At 40.0% G+C, this 18573-nt stretch overlaps 1 protein-coding gene across 1 annotated transcript in view; it reads left to right on the forward strand.

Annotated features, from left to right (window-relative positions):
• SP1 (Sp1 transcription factor) overlaps window positions 1-18573 on the forward strand; it is a 51197-nt gene that overhangs the window by 27002 nt on the left and 5622 nt on the right. The window contains exons 4-5 of the mRNA XM_082741520.1: window positions 14997-15165; window positions 17490-17689. Coding sequence (XP_082597646.1) covers window positions 14997-15165; window positions 17490-17689 — 369 coding nt within the window. The remainder of the gene's footprint in view (window positions 1-14996; window positions 15166-17489; window positions 17690-18573) is intronic.

The following is an 18573-nucleotide window of genomic DNA, read 5'->3' on the forward strand; positions in this document are numbered from 1 at the left end:
TCTGATAAATAAAATCTTTTAAAAAAAAAGTTATAAAAGTTAAATGATCATATTATAGAAAATATGAGAAACAGAAAGGAGAAAAAACTTGTAACTACTCTCCATCACAGGCAGCAATTTTGGTGTGTTTTCTTCTACTTTATTTAAATTTTAATGTACTTATTTCTTTGCTGTAAGATTTTATTTATTAATTGTCAGAGAGAGAGAGAGGGTGTGGGCAGGAGCACAAGCAGGAGGCAGAGGGAGAAGCAGACCCCCTGCAGGGAGCCTGCTGTTGGACTCAATCCCAGGACCTTGGAATCATGACCTGAGCTGAAGGCAGATGCTTAACCAACTGAGCCACCCAACCGCCCCTAATGTATTTATTTTTCAACCATAGCTTTATTCTTGGCATGCATGTGATTTGTTCCTTGGTTGGTTCACGAATATGGCACAAGCATTTTTTCCAAGCTGTTATACTTCAGTTAACTATAAATTTTACTGACTGCCTTGTATTCCATCAGGTTACTTAACAGTTTCCTCATTGTACCCATTTTAATCAATTTCTTACATTGCTGTTTTAAGTAATTTGTTGGTTATCTGTTCAAATGACTTTTTCTGTATTTGGATTTTTTTCAGTTAGGAATATTTTTATAGGCTGACCTTTTCCTAAAGGTTAAGTTTTTGTGTTTTTGTCTACTAGTGAGGTTGAAGTTTTTCCTTCTGCTTGTTTATAAGTAGTCTTAGTTGATTTGTCTACTGGCACTATAATGATATTCTTAGGAAGTTGCCTGGGCAATTTTTTTAAAATAAAGAACTTCATTGTTTTTTAAAATTTGAGGGGTGCCTGGGTAACTCAGTTGGTTAAGTGGCCAGCTCTTCATTTTTAAAAAATTTTTTTTTTTTTAAGATTTTACTCATTTGTCAGAGAGAGACCAGCTAGAGAGGGAACACAAACAGGGGGATAGGAGAGGGAGAAGCAGGGTTGCCCCAGCGCAGGGGATCCTGAGACCTGAGTGCAGGCGCCCGAGGTGGTCAACTCTTGATGTCAGCTCAGGTCATGATCACAGGGCCATGGGATTGAGCCCTGTTTTGGGCTCTAGGCTGGGTGTGGTGCCTGTGTAAGATTCTCTCTCCCTCTCCTACTCCCCACTCCCACCTCTCCCAAAATAAAAATAAATAAAATAAAATTTGTTGAAAATAACTTCCTCAAGCTCTTTTTTGCTTCTTTGTAATATAGAAGTTTTTCATTTTTATGTCAAGTGAACTAATCTTTTGTGATTTCTTTAATGAATTTTAAAATAATATAGAAATATCTTTTCAAAGTTTAATAATTTTCTTTTCTTCACATTTATTTTTTATTTATTTATTTTTTAAGTAATCTTTCCCGACTGAGCCAGCTAGGCGCCCCTTCTTTTCTTTACATTTAAGTGTGTATGTTTGTGTTTTTAACTCCCCTCCCTTTATTTTTCATGCTTTATATTTCGGGGAAAAATATGAAGAAGACAACTTCTCATTTAAAGAAACCAGCGTTAATGTGTCAGTACTTCATTCTTTTTTTTAATTGCCAAATACTATTTCATTTTGTAAATATACCACATTTGTTTATCCATTCATCAAGTTGATACACACTTGGCTTGTTTTACTTTTTGGCATTATGAATAATGCTCTTTTGAACATTATATAGAAGTTTTTATATGGACATGTTTTTATTTTTTCTTTGTTATATACCTACAAGTGGAGCTACTGGGTTAGATTCAATTTTAATGAGTTTCTTTGTATCTTTGAAAGATCTTAAAAATACAGTCATCTCATCTGCTAAGGATCCATTCATCCTCCAGTGGATGTGTGAAACTTTGGATAGTACCGAGTCCTAAATATACTGTTTTTTTCCTGTACATGCATATCTGTGATAAAGCTTAATTTATAAGTTGGGGACTGTAGGAGGTTAACAACAACAATAATAAAATAGGGCAATTATAATAATATATCAAAGTTATGAATGTGGTCTCTGTCACAATATCTTATTGTAAAAAATGCATCTTAATTGTACTGTATTCAGTACAATACTTACTGTATTGTACCCTTTCTGTGATGATGTAAGATGACAAAATGTCTACATGATCAGATGAAGTAAAGTGAATGATGTAAGCATTGTGACGTAGTGTTGGCTATAGTTGACCTTCTCACAATAATGTCAGGTGGATCATCTGCCTCTGACTGTGATTGACTGTGGGTAACTGAAACCACAGAAAGACAGTCTGCAGATAAGGAGAGATGACTATTTATTGCTTCTCTTTTGTTCATGTACCTAACAGTCTTGCTGTTTCATTTATGTCCCAGAAACTGAAGTTCCCTGTATTCAGCCATTAAATTCTGACTGTTTTACTCCAAAATACATTTTATTCATGCTTTTCTCTTCATTGGAAGAGAACTGTACTTGATTTTTGTTTTGTTTTGTTTTGTTTTGTTTTGCTTTTGTTGTTGTTAAGTACGCTCCACACTGAGTGTGGAGCTTGAACTCATGACCCTGAGACCAGGAGTCTCATGCTCTACCAGCTGAGCCAGCTAGGCACCCCTCACAGCCTACTTTAGACCTTTTTTTAATCTTTTACCATTATTGAGTGGAGTAGCCCAGACTAGTCTACTTTTTTTTTTTTTTTCTAATACTCCTCCTTGGGCGCCTGGGTGGTTCAGTGGGTTAAGCCTCTGCCTTCGGCTCAGGTCATGATGTCAGGGTCCTGGGATCGAGTCCCACATCGGGCGCTTTGCTTGGCAGGGAGCCTGCTTCCTCCTCTCTCTGCCTGCCTCTCTGCCTACTTGAGATCTCTTTCTGTCAAATAAATAAAATCTTTAAAAAAACAACAAAACCCTAATACTCCTCCTTCCAACTCTTATGCTCCTTTTATCAGAGCATGTCATTAGCACTTTATCTATAAGGCAGATATTATAGCTGATTTAATTTATATCTTCCCAGTAAGATAAAACCTCTGTAATGGCCATGATCCCATCCAGCCATCCTCAGAGTTTAATACAGTATCTGGCACATGTTCTTTTTTTTTTTTTCTTTTTTAAGATTTTATTTATTTATTTGACAGAGAGATCACAAGCAGGCAGAGGAGAGGGGGAAACAGGCTCCCGCTGAGCAGAGAGCCTGATGCAGGACTTGATCTCAGGACCCTGCTATCATGACCTGAGCTGAAGGCAGAGGCTTTAACCCACTGAGCCACCCAGGTGCCCCTCTGGCACATGTTCTTATTCTTGGACGTATACTTACTGGGTAAAAAGAATAGTCACTTTTTTTTTTTTTTAAGATTAATTTATTTATTTATGAGAGAGAGAGGAGAGAGTTTTGTTTTTTTAGTTTTTTTAGGTTTTTTTTTTTTTAAGATTTTATTTATTTATTTGACAGAGAGAGATCACAAGCAGACGGAGAGGCAGGCAGAGAGGGAGATAGAGGGAAGCAGGCTCCCGGCTGAGCAAAGAGCCCGACGTGGGACTTGATCCCAGGACCCCGAGATCATGACCTGAGCCGAAGGCAGCGGCCCAATCCACTGAGCCACCCAGGCGCCCCTGTTTTTTTAGTTTTTAAATTTTTTTAATGAACATGTAATGTTTTATTAGCCCCAGGGGTACAGGTCTGTGAATTGCCAGGTTTACACACTTCACAGCACTCACCATAGCACATACCCTCCTGAATGTTCATAACCCTAGAGAGTGAGAGATTTTTTTTTAAGATTGTGTTTATTTATTTGACAGAGATCACAAGCAGGCAGAGAGGTAGGCAGAGAGAGAGGGGAGGGGTAAGCAGGTTCCCTGCTGAGCAGAGAGCCTGATGCTGGCCTGGATCCCAGGACCCTGGAATCATGACCTGAGCTGAAGGCAGAGGCTTTAACCCACTGAGCCACCCAGACACCCCGAGAGTGAGAGATTTAAAAAAAAAATTTTTTTCCGTTTAGAAAAAATTTAAGTTCAGTTAATTAACATATAATGTATTACTGGTTTCAGAGGTAGAGGTCAGTGATTCGTCAGTCTTATATAATACCCACTGCTCATCACATCACTTGTCCTCCTTAGTGTCCAGGCAGAGGGATTCTTACGCAGATTCTGCACTGAGCACAGAACCCAGCTTGGGGCCCCATCTCATAACCCTGAGATCACAACCTGAGCTGAAACCAAGAGTCATTTCTAGGGACTCCTGGGTGGCTCAGTTGGTTAAGCAGCTGCCTTCGGCTCAGGTCATGATCCCAGCGTCCTGGGATCGAGTCCCACATTGGGCTCCATGCTCGGCGGGGAGCCTGCTTCTCCCTCTGCCTCTGCTGCCACTCGGCCTGCCTATGCTCGCTCTCTAGCTCTTTCTCTCTGTCTGGCAAATAAATAAATAAAATATTTTTAAAAAATCATTTCTACAGCATACTTTTAGGGAGGACACTATAGGGATAAGCCTTAAAGAAAGTTTGTATATTGCAAAGCCTATAAATTATCTGTATATGTGTATGTGTGTAATAAGCAGTAATAATTCTGTAATTAGGAAAGATTTAATGTGGGAAAAATGAGCTTAGAAGCAAGGCTATATGGATTTGTATCGAGCACAAATTACTAATGAATTAGCAAGGGCTTGTGTTCTGGAACAGGAAGAAATAAGTTTCTGGTATCTGTTCTTTATTCTTGTGTGGTTTAATTTAATATAAAAGTATTAGAATTTTTTGTTAGATGCTTATCCACTTACAGTTCTGGGAGCTGGACAAAAAAAAATAAAGGCTCTTATCAGTTTGACACACAATAAATAGTGACACAAAATACTGGTAGGATATACTGAGGTATGTGTAGACTGTATAGTTAAGAAAAACGATAGGCTTAGCATGGTCATGACGTACTTTAAAAAAAATAATTTTGGGGTGCCTGGGGTGCCTTATTGAGCCTCTGACTCTTGATTTCGACTCTGGTCATGATCTCAGGGTGTCATCAGTCTCTGCTCTGGGTGTGGAGCCTGCCTCAAATCTTACTCCCCTCCCCCCACCTGAGCACAACACTCTGTCTCTCAAATAAATAAGTCAGTCTTTCAAAAAATAATAATAATCTTCCTTCCTTCCTTTCTTGTTAGGGAGTGCATATTTAACTTTATATACCAGAAAACCTATTACAGTGTCTTAACCAGGTGTGTGGGTGCTTATTGTTTTTATGTAACATGGAATCTAAAATTAGTGAGTCCAAAGTTCGTGTGGCAGCTCAGGGTAACAGTAGGAACCCTGGCTGTGTTTACTTTTGCCTTAGTGTGGGACAGTTGCCATGCTTGCAAGGCAGCTGCACCACCTTTGGGCATTGTGACCTCTTTCCAGACAGGATAAAGGAGGGAAAGGTGAAGCTTGATAAAGGTGGAAGCAAGCTGAGTTTTTCCCATTTAAAGAGATTTCCTCAAAGTCTTACGTATCCGCAATTTTGTTTTACATCTGATTGGCTAAGACCTTGTCACGTGGCTACTTCTTATCTGCAGGGGTATTTAGGAAGGAGAATATTTGTAACCTGGCACTATGTTAGACTGAAAAAAATCAGGTGGCTTTAAGGTAGAAGAGAAAGAGAATGAAAACTGGGAACAAGTAGTAGTATCTACTTTGAGCACAGTAGCCTAATGCACATGCATACATATACCACTGAAACAACCACAAAAAGAGAATGAGGATTTCACCTAAATTATTTTGCTTATTTATTTATTTTTTAAAAGTAATCTCTATGCCCAGTGTGGGGCTCCCAACTCACTCATGACCCTGAGATCAAGAGTCACATGCTCTTCCTGCTGAGCCACCTGTGCATCCCAAAGTAAAATACTTTAAATTCAAATTAGAGGGGCCTTTTGATGGCTCAGTCAGTTGAATATTCGACTCTTTTTTTTTTTTTTTAAGATTTTATTTATTTATTTGACACAGAGAGAGAGATCACAAGTAGGCAGAGAGGCAGACAGAGAGAGCAGGGGAAGCAGGCTCCCTACCAAGCAGAGAGCCTGATGCGGGGCTGGATCCCAGGACCCTGAGACCGTGACCTGAGCCGAAGGCAGAGGCTTAACCCTCTGGGCCACCCAGGAGCCCCGAATATTCGACTCTTGAATTGGGCTCAGGTGGTGATATTGGTCAGGGTCCTGGGATCGAGCTCTGCAGAGGGCGCCTTACTTGGTAGGGAGGCTTCTCAAGATTCTCTCTCCCTTCCCGTCCACCCTACACTCGCTCTTTCTTTCTCAAATAAATAAATATTTAAAAATAAATAAATAAATTCAAGGAGATTGGAGCATTTGGCTGACTCAGTTGGTAGGGCATGTGACCTTTGATCTTGGGGTCATGATTCAAGCCCCATGTTGGGCATGGCACCTACTTACTTCATTATTTAGTTAATTAATTCAAATTAGAAGAATCTCAAAAGTTAGGTGATTAGATAAAAGGAGAATTTGAAAAGAGAAGTGACAGACCTCAGGAAAAAATTAGAAATAAGAGAAAAACTTATTTCAGAAATAAAGGTGAAACTAAAAGGAACACATAAATGAAGAAGTGCAACAAGTAATGACTCAATAAAATAAAAAGTAAAGCAAAATTAATTTTTTAACAAAGGTAGAGAGAAGCTTTTAAAAATCAAAAAAGAGGGGGCGCCTGGGTGGCTCAGTGGGTTAAGCCGCTGCCTTCGGCTCAGGTCATGATCTCAGGGTCCTGGGATCGAGTCCCGCATCGGGCTCTCTGCTGAGCAGGGAGCCTGCTTCCCTCTCTCTCTCTCTACCTGCCTCTCCATCTACTTGTGATCTCTCTCTGTGAAATAAATAAATAAATAAAAATCTTTTTAAAAAAAAAATTAAAAAAAAAATCAAAAAAGAGGGCACCTGGGTGTCTCAGTGGGCTAAGCCTCTGCCTTCAGCTCAGGTCATGGTCTCAGGGTTCTGGGATCGAGCCCAGCATCACACTCTCTGCTCAGCCGGGAGCCTGCTTCCCTCTCTCTCTCTGCCTGCCTCTCTGCCTACTTGTGATCTCTCTCTGTTAAATAAATAAAATCTTTAAAAAAATAAAAATTAAAAAGGTAAAAGGAATTGAGAAAAAAATGCTATACTAATAGGCAAAGAGGGGCATGTGAGTGGCTCACTGTTGGTTAAGCATCTTCCTCAAATCATGATCCCAGTGTCCTGGGATCAAGTCTGGCTTCTCCCTCTGCCTGTAGCTCCCCCTGCTTGTGCGCTCATGTGCACGCACGCAGTCTCTCTCTATCTCTCTCTCTTTTTTTTCTATCTCTCTCTCTTAAAAATAAATAAGTAATATCTTAAAAAGAAAAACTTAACATTCATATGAACAAAGTCCCCAAGGAAGAAAACAGTCAAAGCCATGGGACGGGAAGAAAACTTTGTGAACGTGTATCTGGGTAAATTTGATTCAGAATTGCCAGTACAGAGACACAGTTCAGTAAAACTGATGGACTTTAAGGGCAAAAAAAAAAATCATTCAGGCATCCTAGTATAAAAAGACCTAATCACATAAAAAGGAAGGAAAATTGTCACTAGCCTTTTTTTTTTTTTTTTAAAGATTTTACTTATTTATTTGACAGACAGACAGCGAGAGAGGGAACACAAGCAGGGGGAGTAGGAGAGGGAGAAGCAGGCACCCCGCTGAGCAGAGAGCCCGATGTGGGACCTTGATCCCAGGACACTGGGATCATGACCAGAGCTGAAGGCAGACACTTTACGACTGAGCCACCCAGGTGCCCTTGGACTTATTTTTAAGATTTACTTACTTTTTAGAGAGAGATTGGAAGGGGAGAAGAAGAGGGAGAAGCAGACTCCCCGCTGAGCACAGAGCCTGACATGGGGTTAGATCCAAGGACCCTGAGATCATGACTTGAAAGTCAACTACTTAATTGACTGAACCATCAGGTGCCCCTTGCACTAGATTTACTGATAGCATGTTTAGTGTCAGAATGCAGTGGATTAACATTTAAGAAAATCAAGGAAATCAAACATGAACCAAGAATTTTATATTCAGGGCGCCTGGGTGAATCAGTCATTGGGTGTCTGCCTTCAGCTCAGGTCATGATCCCAGCGTCCTGGGGTTGAGCCCTCTGTTGGGTTTCCTGCTCAGAGGGGAGCCGCCTTCCCCCTCCAGCTCCCCTCTGCTTGTGTTTCCTCTCTTACTGTCTCTCTCAAATATATAGGTAAAATCTTTAAAGAAAAAAAGAAGAATTTTGTATCCAGATAAAGACTCCTAAGTATAAGAACCACAGACAGTTCGTTAAAGATTTATCTGAAAGAGAGAGAGAGAATGGATGCGGGCGGAGGGCAGAGGGAGAGAGAATCTCAAGAAAACTTCCTGCTGAGCGCAGAACCTGATGCGCTGGATCTCACAGTCCCAAGATCATGATCGGAGCCAAAATAAAGAGTTGGATGCTTAACCGACTGAGCCACCTGGGCACCTCATACCACAGATAGTTTAACACTAACCTGTAAGAATTGAAGAAAAAGTGTTCAGGGGTGCCTGGGTGACTCAGTGGGTTAAAAGCCTCTGCCTTCAGTTCAGGTCATGATCGCAGGGTCCTGGGATCGAGTCCCGCATCGGGCTCTCTGCTTGGCAGGGAGCCTGCTTCCCCCTCTATCTCTGCTTGCCTCTCTGCCTACTTGTGATCTCTCTCTGTGTCAAATAAATAAATAAAATCTTTGGGGCGCCTGGGTGGCTCAGTGGGTTAAGCCGCTGCCTTCGGCTCAGGTCATGATCTCAGGGTCCTGGGATCGAGCCCCGCATAGGGCTCTCTGCTCAGCAGGGAGCCTGCTTCCTCCTCTCTCTCTCTCTGCCTCTCTGCCTACTTGTGATCTCTCTCTGTCAAATTAAAAAAAAAAAAAAAACTTTATTAAAAAAATAAATAAATAAATAAATAAAATCTTTAAAAAAAAAAAATGTTCATGTCACCTGTATGGAATCTACTAGAGCTTCAAATAACTAAAATACCTACAGAACCAAACTGTGGTATCTTATTTCTCTTCCATTAAGAGAAACTAGGAATATTAGGAATACTTGAAGAAATAGCTGATTTTATGTCTAGAGTAGGAAATTAGTATTAAATGTGGGATATTTTGTCAAAGGACACAGGAGTCAACTTGGTAAGTTACTGTGACCAAGTGTAAGATAGTTTGAGTATCTATAAGAAGATAACCACAAGGGATTGAAACATCAAATAAGTTTAAATCCTGAGTTCATATTGATGCAAAAAGGACTGACTGCAGAGGGGTATGAGGGAACTATTTGAGATGGTAGAAATATTTTATATCTTGATTGTATTAAACGGTCACACTACTTCTGTATACGTTTATCTGAACCATAGTTTCTCAACCTTAGCAACATCAATATTTTGAACCAAGGAATTCTTCGTTTAGGATGAGGAGCAGGTTGTCTTGTACATTGTAGAATGTTTAGCAGCAGTGGATGCTAAACGTGACAATCAAAAATGTCTTCATATGTTGTCAGATGTCTCCTGGGAAGCACAGTGGCCCTGGTTGAGAACCCTGGTCTAAACTTCCTAAAAGGGTGAATTTTTACTGTGTGTTAATTACATCTTAGTAAACTTGATTTTTTAAAAAAATTTTTATTAACATATAATGTATTATTAGCCCCAGGGGTACAGGTCTGTGAATTGCCAGGTTTACACACTTCACAGCACTCCATAGCACATACCTTCCCCAGTGTCCATAACCCAACCACCCTCTCCCTACCGCACTAATTTTTTTTTTAAGTTTATTTATTTAAGTAATCTCTGCACCCAGTGGGCTCAGACTCAGGACACTGAGATCAAGAGTTACATGCTCTTCCAACTGAGCCTGGCAGGCGGCTCCCCAACAAACCCGATTTTAAAAGGAAGAGTCCTTTAAAAAAAAAAAGAAGAAGAGTTTTTAGTCATTCTTTAAGGATTCTAGGAAGCTAGTTTATTTATTTATTTAAGATTTTATTTATTTATTTGACAGAGATCACAAGTAGGCAGAGAGGCAGGCAGAGAGAGAGAGAGGAGGAAGCAGGCTCCCTGCTGAGCAGAGAGCCCGATGCGGGACTCGATCCCAGGACCCTGAGATCATGACCTGAGCCGAAGGCAGCGGCTTAACCCACTGAGCCACCCAGGCACCCTAGGAACCTCTTTTAAAAACTAGTAATTGACAGACTCAGGCAATTATTTCGTCTCTTATGTTAAACTGTATCTCAAGCATAACTAAGTAGTCAAGATAGGGATGAATTTGGAGCCCATCTATAAGTATTTTTTGGTATTTTTTTGAAGTGTCAAGCTGACACTTCCAGTTGTCAGCTTCTCTGCCATTAAAAATAAAATTTTTCTTTTTCTCTGATTTGCTACATATGATTCACTTGCATTGGGAAGCTAGATTAATAAAATTATTTTCTGAAAAATAAAGGACAGTATATTAGAATTATCTATTTCTGTTTTATTTCTTGATTTAGGGGTGTATTCTGGTATCCCTCATGCTTAAATGATTTGTTACCAGTATTCTGTTTGAATGTGGCTGAACACACTTACATTTTCTGCACTGAGATTTAATTCTTTGGATTAATTTTGCTGTGCAAAATGAAACATGTTCAGAAAACTCAGTGTGTGCTTAATATAGGTATCGTTTTGAATATCAGTCATACTGTGTTAATACTTACTGAATTAAAGAACACAGTGTTCTCAAAATCATTCCAGAGACCAGATGAATAGAGAAGTATATGGGAACTACTCTTTTGAAAATTATTGAGTTTCTTATTTCATCTTATTTTAGTATTGCCCAAGTTTATTCTCAGAGAAGAATAGGGTATTTGACTTAACATGGTGGTCTCCTTAAAAGTTCATGACTTCAGCACACTTCTTCACTTTGAAGAAACTGAAAAAGTGTGTTAACTACCATAGCTATTTCAATAACTGATGCTAGAGGCAACCACTGGGTTGGGCGAGACTGTCATTAAACTGTGCCTTTGGTTTACTTGTTATTTTCATCATGGAAAGGAAAATCTTTAATTTATTTCATTGCTTAACCAATCCCACATTTTAAGATAAAACTGTCCTTTTTCCAAAACTGTTATTAAAAGAGGCTGGAAAAAAAAAGAGGCTGGAAACAGATTCTGGTCTGATGTTGATGTTTTGTTGGCATTTCATCCCTCTTTCTGTTAAATGAAACTCATTTATCCCCATTTCCAGTTTTCATATTTAAAAAAGTCCTTCGAGGGACGCCTGGGTGGCTCAGTGGGTTGGGCCGCTGCCTTCGGCTCGGGTCATGATCTCAGGGTCCTGGGATCGAGTCCCGCATCGGGCTCTCTGCTCAGCGGGGAGCCTGCTTCCTCCTCTCTCTCTCTCTGCCTGCTTCTCTGCCTACTTGTGATCTCTTGCTGTCAAATAAATAAATAAAATCTTTAAAAAAAAAAAGTCCTTCGAAATCATACTAGAGATTGAGGAAGATTATTAGGTTTGACTGTCCATTTTACAAGAATTTGAAAGAGGCTTAGAGATGTGATTTTATAGCATACTAATACCTCATTATTTCTTTGTTTCCCTTTTTACTAACTCATACCATGTTCTAAATGTTACACTTATGTTTCAATAAAATGGAGAACAGTTTTCTTCTTTCCAGTTGCAGCAAGGGAGAACTTTGGGGTTTAATGAATTGCTTTTCTGATTTTAATGGAATAAGGTTTGTTTAGAAAGTAGACCAAAGATAATTTGCTTGTATGGACCATGGTTTTGCTTACTGTTTCTGAAGACCTATTGTAGATAATAATAGGATCTATAGTTTCATAATTTTTCTTCTGAAGTTAATTTTTGATAGATAACAACTGGTGATACTGAATAGCATTCTGTCACCCACTGAGCTTTTTGGGCCTATTTTCTTTTCTTTTAAGATTTTATTTATTTATTCGACAGGGAGATCACAAGTAGGCGCAGAGAGGAAGAAGCAGGCTCCCTGCTGAGCAGAGAGCCCAAAGCGGGGCTTGATCCTAGGACCCTGAGATCACGACCTGAGCCAAAGGCAGGGGTTTAACCCACTGAGCCACCCAGGTGCCCCTGGGCCTATTTCAAGAGGAGAAATTATCCATCCCCATTATGGGGAGTTTCCATTCAGTTTCACATGTAGCTTTTTTTTTTTTTTTTAAAGACTTTATTTATTTATTTGACAGAGAGAAATCACAAGTAGATGGAGAGGCAGGCAGAGAGAGAGAGAGGGAAGCAGGCTCCCTGCTGAGCAGAGAGCCCGATGCGGGACTCGATCCCAGGACCCTGAGATCATGACCTGAGCCGAAGGCAGCGGCTTAACCCACTGAGCCACCCAGGCGCCCTCACATGTAGCTTTTAAGGCAACTTGATTAAATAAAATAGCAGGGTATATCTTACTCCGTGATTTCTCACTATGGTTTGCCCACAAAATGATTTCCTAATGAAATTGACTACACTGTGTTAAATGTTGGGACAGATACCATGCTAAGCACCTTACAGTATTATTTCATTTGTTTTTCACAATAACTTTATGAAATTGATAATATTTCATCCCAGTTTTTGCCAGGGAAGAAACTGATAATTAGAGAAGTTTTACTGGCTCACTGTCAGAAAGCTAATCAAGTGGATGTGCAGGGACTCATATCTGTCCTACTCCAAAATCTGTTCTTAACCCTGTACTCCAGTCCTTCCAGTTTAGTTCTGCCAATATCATGAAAATCTCAAAACATTCCCATTTATTTTAATTTCATAGGCTTGTCCTTAGAAGCGGTAGAGTGAGGGGCACCTGGATGGTGCAGTTGGTTAAACATTGGACTCTTGGTTTCCTCTTGGATCATGATCTCAGGGTCCTAAGATTGAGCCCCACCTTGGGCTTCCATGCTCAGGAGGGGGTCTGCTTAAGACTTTCTCTCCCTCTTCCTCTCCCTATCCCTAGTAAAATCTTAGGGATGCCTCGGTGGCTCAGTCCGTTAAGCATACCGCTCTTGGCTTCTCCCTCTGCCTGTCACTCCCCCTCCTTGTGCGCTTGCTCTCTCTCTCTCTCTCATAAATATAATCTTTAAAAATAAATAATGACATACATACATAGAAGTGGTAAAGTGAGAAAGAAATCATGAGGAGAGTTTATTATTAGGCATAGTAACTCAAAATTATGTTGCTGCACTGAAGAGTGGAGAATAGGTATCAAAGTAAAACCAAGAGCTGAGATTTGTAGATACTGTTTGTTTCTTTATACAACAGATAAAAACAAAGCAAGACGATTTAAAATCTCCATTTACAGGAATCTTAACTGTGGATAGTCATTAATTTTTTTACAAGTGTTTTCACAGATGAATACGTACTGTTAGTTGATGCTTTGAAAACTTGAGGTTATGTCACCTCTTCCTTTGAAACAATTACTTTTGTCCATTGGCCTAGAGAAGTGTTTGAAAATGTTAAGTGTAGCCTGTTAGTGCTTCATAAAATAAGTATACTGCATCGTGACCGTCTTCTGTAACAGCACATAACTTTATCTCATTATTTTTCATGGGTGTATAGTGTTCAATTGCATAAGTTTATCATAATTTACTTAATTACTCTGATGTATACCATTTGATTGTTTCTAGTTTTTATAAAGTTATAGAAAATATTTTTGTCACATATTTTTGTATACTCATGAGTACAACATTGCTTATTCAAAGTGGAATTACTTTGAAGATACACATGTAAATTTTTTTTAAATGTAATTTTATTTTTTTAAGTAAGCTCTGTGTCCAGCATAGAACTTGAACTCACGACCTTGAGATCAAGAGTCACAAGCTCCACCGAGCCAGCCGGGAGCCCCTAAATTTTTAATAATATTGCCAGATTGGACTTCAAAATGTACTGATTTATCACCACCTATATATAAAAGTGCCTATTTCCTGGGACACCTGGGTGGCTTAGTCTGTTAAGCATCTGTCTTTGGCTCAGGTTATGATCCTGGGGTTCTAGGATTGAGTCCCGCATTGGGCTCCTTGCTCAGCGAGGGGCTTGCTTCTCCCTCTGCCTGTCTCTTACCCCCTGCCTGCCTCCCCCGCCCCACTTGTGTGCTCTCTTTCTCTGATGAATGAATAAAATCTTTTTTAAAAAATGCCTATTTCGGGCACCTGGGTAGCTCAGTCACTAAGCGTCTGCCTTCGGCTCGGGTCATGATCCCAGGGTCCTGGGATCAAGCCCCACATCGGGCTCCCAGCTTGGCGGGAGGCCTGCTTCTCCCTCTCCTATTCCCACTGCTTGTGTTCCCTCTCACGCTGTGTTTCTCCCTGTCAAATAAATAATTTTTTTTTAAAGATTTTATTTATTTATTTGACAGAGATCACAAGTAGACAGAGAGGCAGGCAGAGAGAGAGGGAAGCAGGCTCCCCGCTTGAGCAGAGAGCCCAATGCGGGACTCGATCCCAGGACCCTGAGATCATGACCTGAGCCGAAGACAGCGGCCTAACCCACTGAGCCACCAAGGCGCCCCAATAAATAAAATTTTTTAAAAAATGCCTATTTCCCCATGTCCTTGCTAATGCTATGCATTGTTATTATTAGAGTTTATACTTTTCATGTTTTTTTGTTTGTTTTAACTTTTGTGATCTATAGATGAAAAGCTACAAAAGTCCTCTTAGAGTTGCATTTTATTTTTTATTTTTATTTATTTTTTTTTAAAGATTTTTATTTATTTATTTGACAGACAGAGATCACAGGCACACAGAGAGGCAGGCAGAGAGAGGAGGGGAAGCAGGCTCTCCACCGAGCAGAGAGCCCGATGTGGGGCTCGATCCCAGGACCTTGGGATCATGACCTGAGCTGAAGGCAGAGGCTTTAATCCACTGAGCCACCCAGTCGCCCCTTTATTTTTATTTTTTAAAGATTTTATTTATTTGAGATTTAAGGATGGATGGCACTATCAGTAAATGTGGCTTCAAAGCTGTGAGGAAATGATGCTATAAATGTAAAATGTCACTGAATCAACCACAGCTTGATGGTCTTCTCTACTTTACCTTGATCCCTTTTTCTCTTAATTTAAGGTGATCATGGAGCTCAGCTTGGCCTCCATGGGGCTGGTGGTGATGGAATACATGATGACACAGCAGGTGGAGAAGAAGGGGAAAACAGCCCAGATCCACAGCCCCAAGCTGGTCGGAGGACCCGGCGGGAAGCATGCACCTGCCCCTATTGTAAAGACAGTGAAGGAAGGTAAGTTGACCCAGTCAGCCCAGTCTCTTAAGAGTATAAGGGAGAAAAATTAATGGATTTGGAGGTAAGCAAAAGAGGGTTAATTTTTTTAACATTTAGGATTTGGCACTGTTGCAGAGGAACCAGAGATAGTACAATACATTTGATTGGGTTATATTACAGGATTTGGGTTCCAGCTCTGATCCTTTCATCTACTCTAAGACCTTGGGCCTTAATAGGTACCTGCCTTTTCCAGAGATAAGGCTAAAATCACATGGAGCCAACTGGTCAGATGATTGTTACCATATGTCTGTTTTGAGATGGTTTAACAAGGTTGCTTATAAAATAGTCTTGGAAAGAAAAAGAAACATACTTACTATAATGATTTTTTTATAGTGATTGTGTGAGAATCATAAGAGTTTACAGAGTTTTATTTTCCCTCACAATAGACAGAAATGTTTACTCCAGATAGAAAATTTTTCCATCATAAAATCTAATGTGTCATACAGAACAAAGTTTTGGCAAATTTTTCTTATTAGTAAAATATTTCGTTTTATTCAGTATTATCTCTGGAAATTTCCACATTTTTTTTTTTAAGATTTTATTTATTTTATGACAGACAGATCATAAGTAGGCAGAGAGGCAGGCAGAGAGAGAGGAGGAAGCAGGCTCCCTGCTGAGCAGAGAGCCCGATGCGGGGCTCGATCCCAGGACCCTGGGATCATGACCTGAGCTGAAGGCAGAGGCTTTAACCCACTGAGCCACCCAGGCGCCCCTCCGCATTATATTCTTTTTCTTTAATTTACCACTTTTGAAAGAAAATAGAAAGCCATACAGATTTTTTTAATGCCTTTGGAAAAAAATGTGTTTAAGTTTTGTCCCAACAAAATAAGTATAAAGATACAAAAATAAGAGCACCAAAACTAAATATAATTTGCGTCCTTTTTAGGTTAACTCTACATTACAGGAAAAATCTGAATCAGAAACACTGAGGGGTACTTGACTGGCTCAGTCAGTGGAGCATGTGACTCCTGATTTTTGAGTTGTAAGTTCGAGCCCCATGTTGGGTGTAGAGATTACTTAAAAATAATAAAATGATTTCCACTTAAGTGTGATTTTATTTCTGTTAACAGTTTTTTTCCCCTCTGCTGTTAAAACCCAAGAAAAGTCCCTCTTAGAAATCTCCCCAGTGGCCACTAATGGATCACACATGGAACAAATTGGTTTGGCAGAAACATTTCAGAGCTGATTCCAGGGAGGAGCTTAGGAACTGCTTCATATAGGGGATATATGTATATAATTTTTTTTTACATTTCCTCTTTTTTTCTTTTTAACATACGTTGAATTAGGGTTTTTATTCCTCTGATTTAACTTTTATCCAGCCCATCTTCCTCTACTCTGAAGTCCCTGTTAGTGCTCCAGCTTTTCAGCTTCTAATCTAATCTTTTAATTTTCTAATCTTCACCATTTGGCTCTTGACCTTTATTTTAGGAAATAGGTTCATAGTTGTAAAGTATCATGGTTCTTTAAAGTTCTCCACCAGGTGTTTAAATGGAGAGACCTTTTGGTCCTTAAGTACGTCCCCAGCCAAAAATGTACCATATTCACTGTTCCCATGGAAAATGCTTATGTTGAGATTTAAACTTTGTGAAAAATACAAGAAAGTGCCTCACAGACTTTACAAGTCTTGAGAGCAATTAATCTCTTCACATGTCAAACATCAGAAGGATTAAGGAATAGAAAAACAGAAAAGAGTAAATATCTGGTAGAGAGGAAACTTAAAACTTGAATTTGGGGTATTAAGAATCAGAATCAATTAAAGATTTATCTTTTTACTTTATTTTATTTACTTATTTAGAGAATATGAGTGGGGGTAAGGGTAGGGAGAGGGAGAATTTCAAGCAGACTCCACGCTGAGTGCAGAGCCCAATGTGGGACTTCATTTCACTACCCCAAGATCATGACCAGAACCTAAATCACAGTCAGATGCTTAACCGACTGAGCCACCCAGGCACCCCTAAAGATTTATCTTTTGATACTAAAGAGAAGTCTTCTCTTCTTTCTTTTCTTTTCTTTTTCTTCTTTCTTTCTTTTCTTTTTCTTTTTTTTTTTTTAAGTAAACTCTACCCCCAACACGAGAATCAAGTTTGTGACCCCAGGATCAAGAGTTGCATCCTCTACTGACTGAGCCAGCCAGGTGCCCCAAGAGAAGCCTTTTTTTTTTTTTTTTTTTTAAATAAAAATTTGGGTTAGTTTTGAGTGGGTCAGGTAATAACTGCTGACACTGGGGTTCTTTAATTTTTGTCTCTGGAATGCATGATGAATAGTTGTGTTCTTATTTTTAGGGGCTCTGGGGATCCTGGCAAAAAGAAACAGCACATTTGCCACATCCAAGGCTGTGGCAAAGTATATGGCAAGACCTCACACCTACGGGCACACTTGCGCTGGCATACAGGCGAGAGGCCGTTCATGTGTACCTGGTCATACTGTGGGAAACGCTTTACACGTTCGGATGAGTTACAGAGACACAAACGTACACACACAGGTGAGGAGGAGCCTGAGGAAGAGAGAAATGGTTATAGAATAGAAAACACAGAATGTATCTATGAAATAATTAAATTTCTGAGCAACTTAAGTTTGAAAGTGAAGGGGTAGAACATAAATGGAATTGGAGTTAATCTGGAAAAATTTTCAGAAGGGGCTAGGTTTTTAGTGTTTTTTTTTTTGTTTGTTTGTTTGTTTTTAAGATTTTATTTGACACAGAGATTACAAGTAGAGAGGCAGACAGAGAGAGGGAGAAGCAGGCTCCCTGCTGAGCAGAGAGCCCGATGCAGGGCTGGATCCCAGGACCCTGGGATCATGAGCTGAGCCAAAGGCAGAGGGTTTAACCCACTGAGCCACCCAGGTAAAGGAAGATCATGGCCCTTTATTATTCTTAGTCTCAGCCCTGCCTTACTTTTCTGCTATAGTCCTTCCTTCCCTTTTTTTTTTTTTAAAGATTTTATTTATTTATTTGACAGAGAGAGATCACAAGTAGACAGAGAGGCATGCAGAGAAGAGAGTGGGGGAAGCAGGCTCCCCACTGAGCAGAGAACCCAACATGGGGCGTAATCCCAGGACCCTGAGACCATGACCTGAGCCAAAGGCAGAGGCCTAACCCTCTGAGCCACCCAGGCACTCCTCTTTTTTTTCTTTTTTTTTTTTTTAAAGTTTTATTTGACAGATCACAAGTAGGCAGAGACAGGCAGAGAGAGGGGGAAGCAGGCTCCCTGCTGAATAGAGAGCCTGATGTGGGGCTCGATCCCAGAACCCTGAGATCATGACCTGAGCTGAAGGTAGAGGCTTAACCCACTGAGCCACCCAGGCGCTCCTAGTCCTTCCTTTCTGAGTAATCTTTGAGCTTTACTTATTTTTCTCCCGCCACAAAGA

This window comes from Mustela nivalis (assembly GCF_964662115.1).
Source record: "Mustela nivalis genome assembly, chromosome: 7".
Classification (NCBI taxonomy): Eukaryota; Metazoa; Chordata; class Mammalia; order Carnivora; family Mustelidae; genus Mustela; species Mustela nivalis.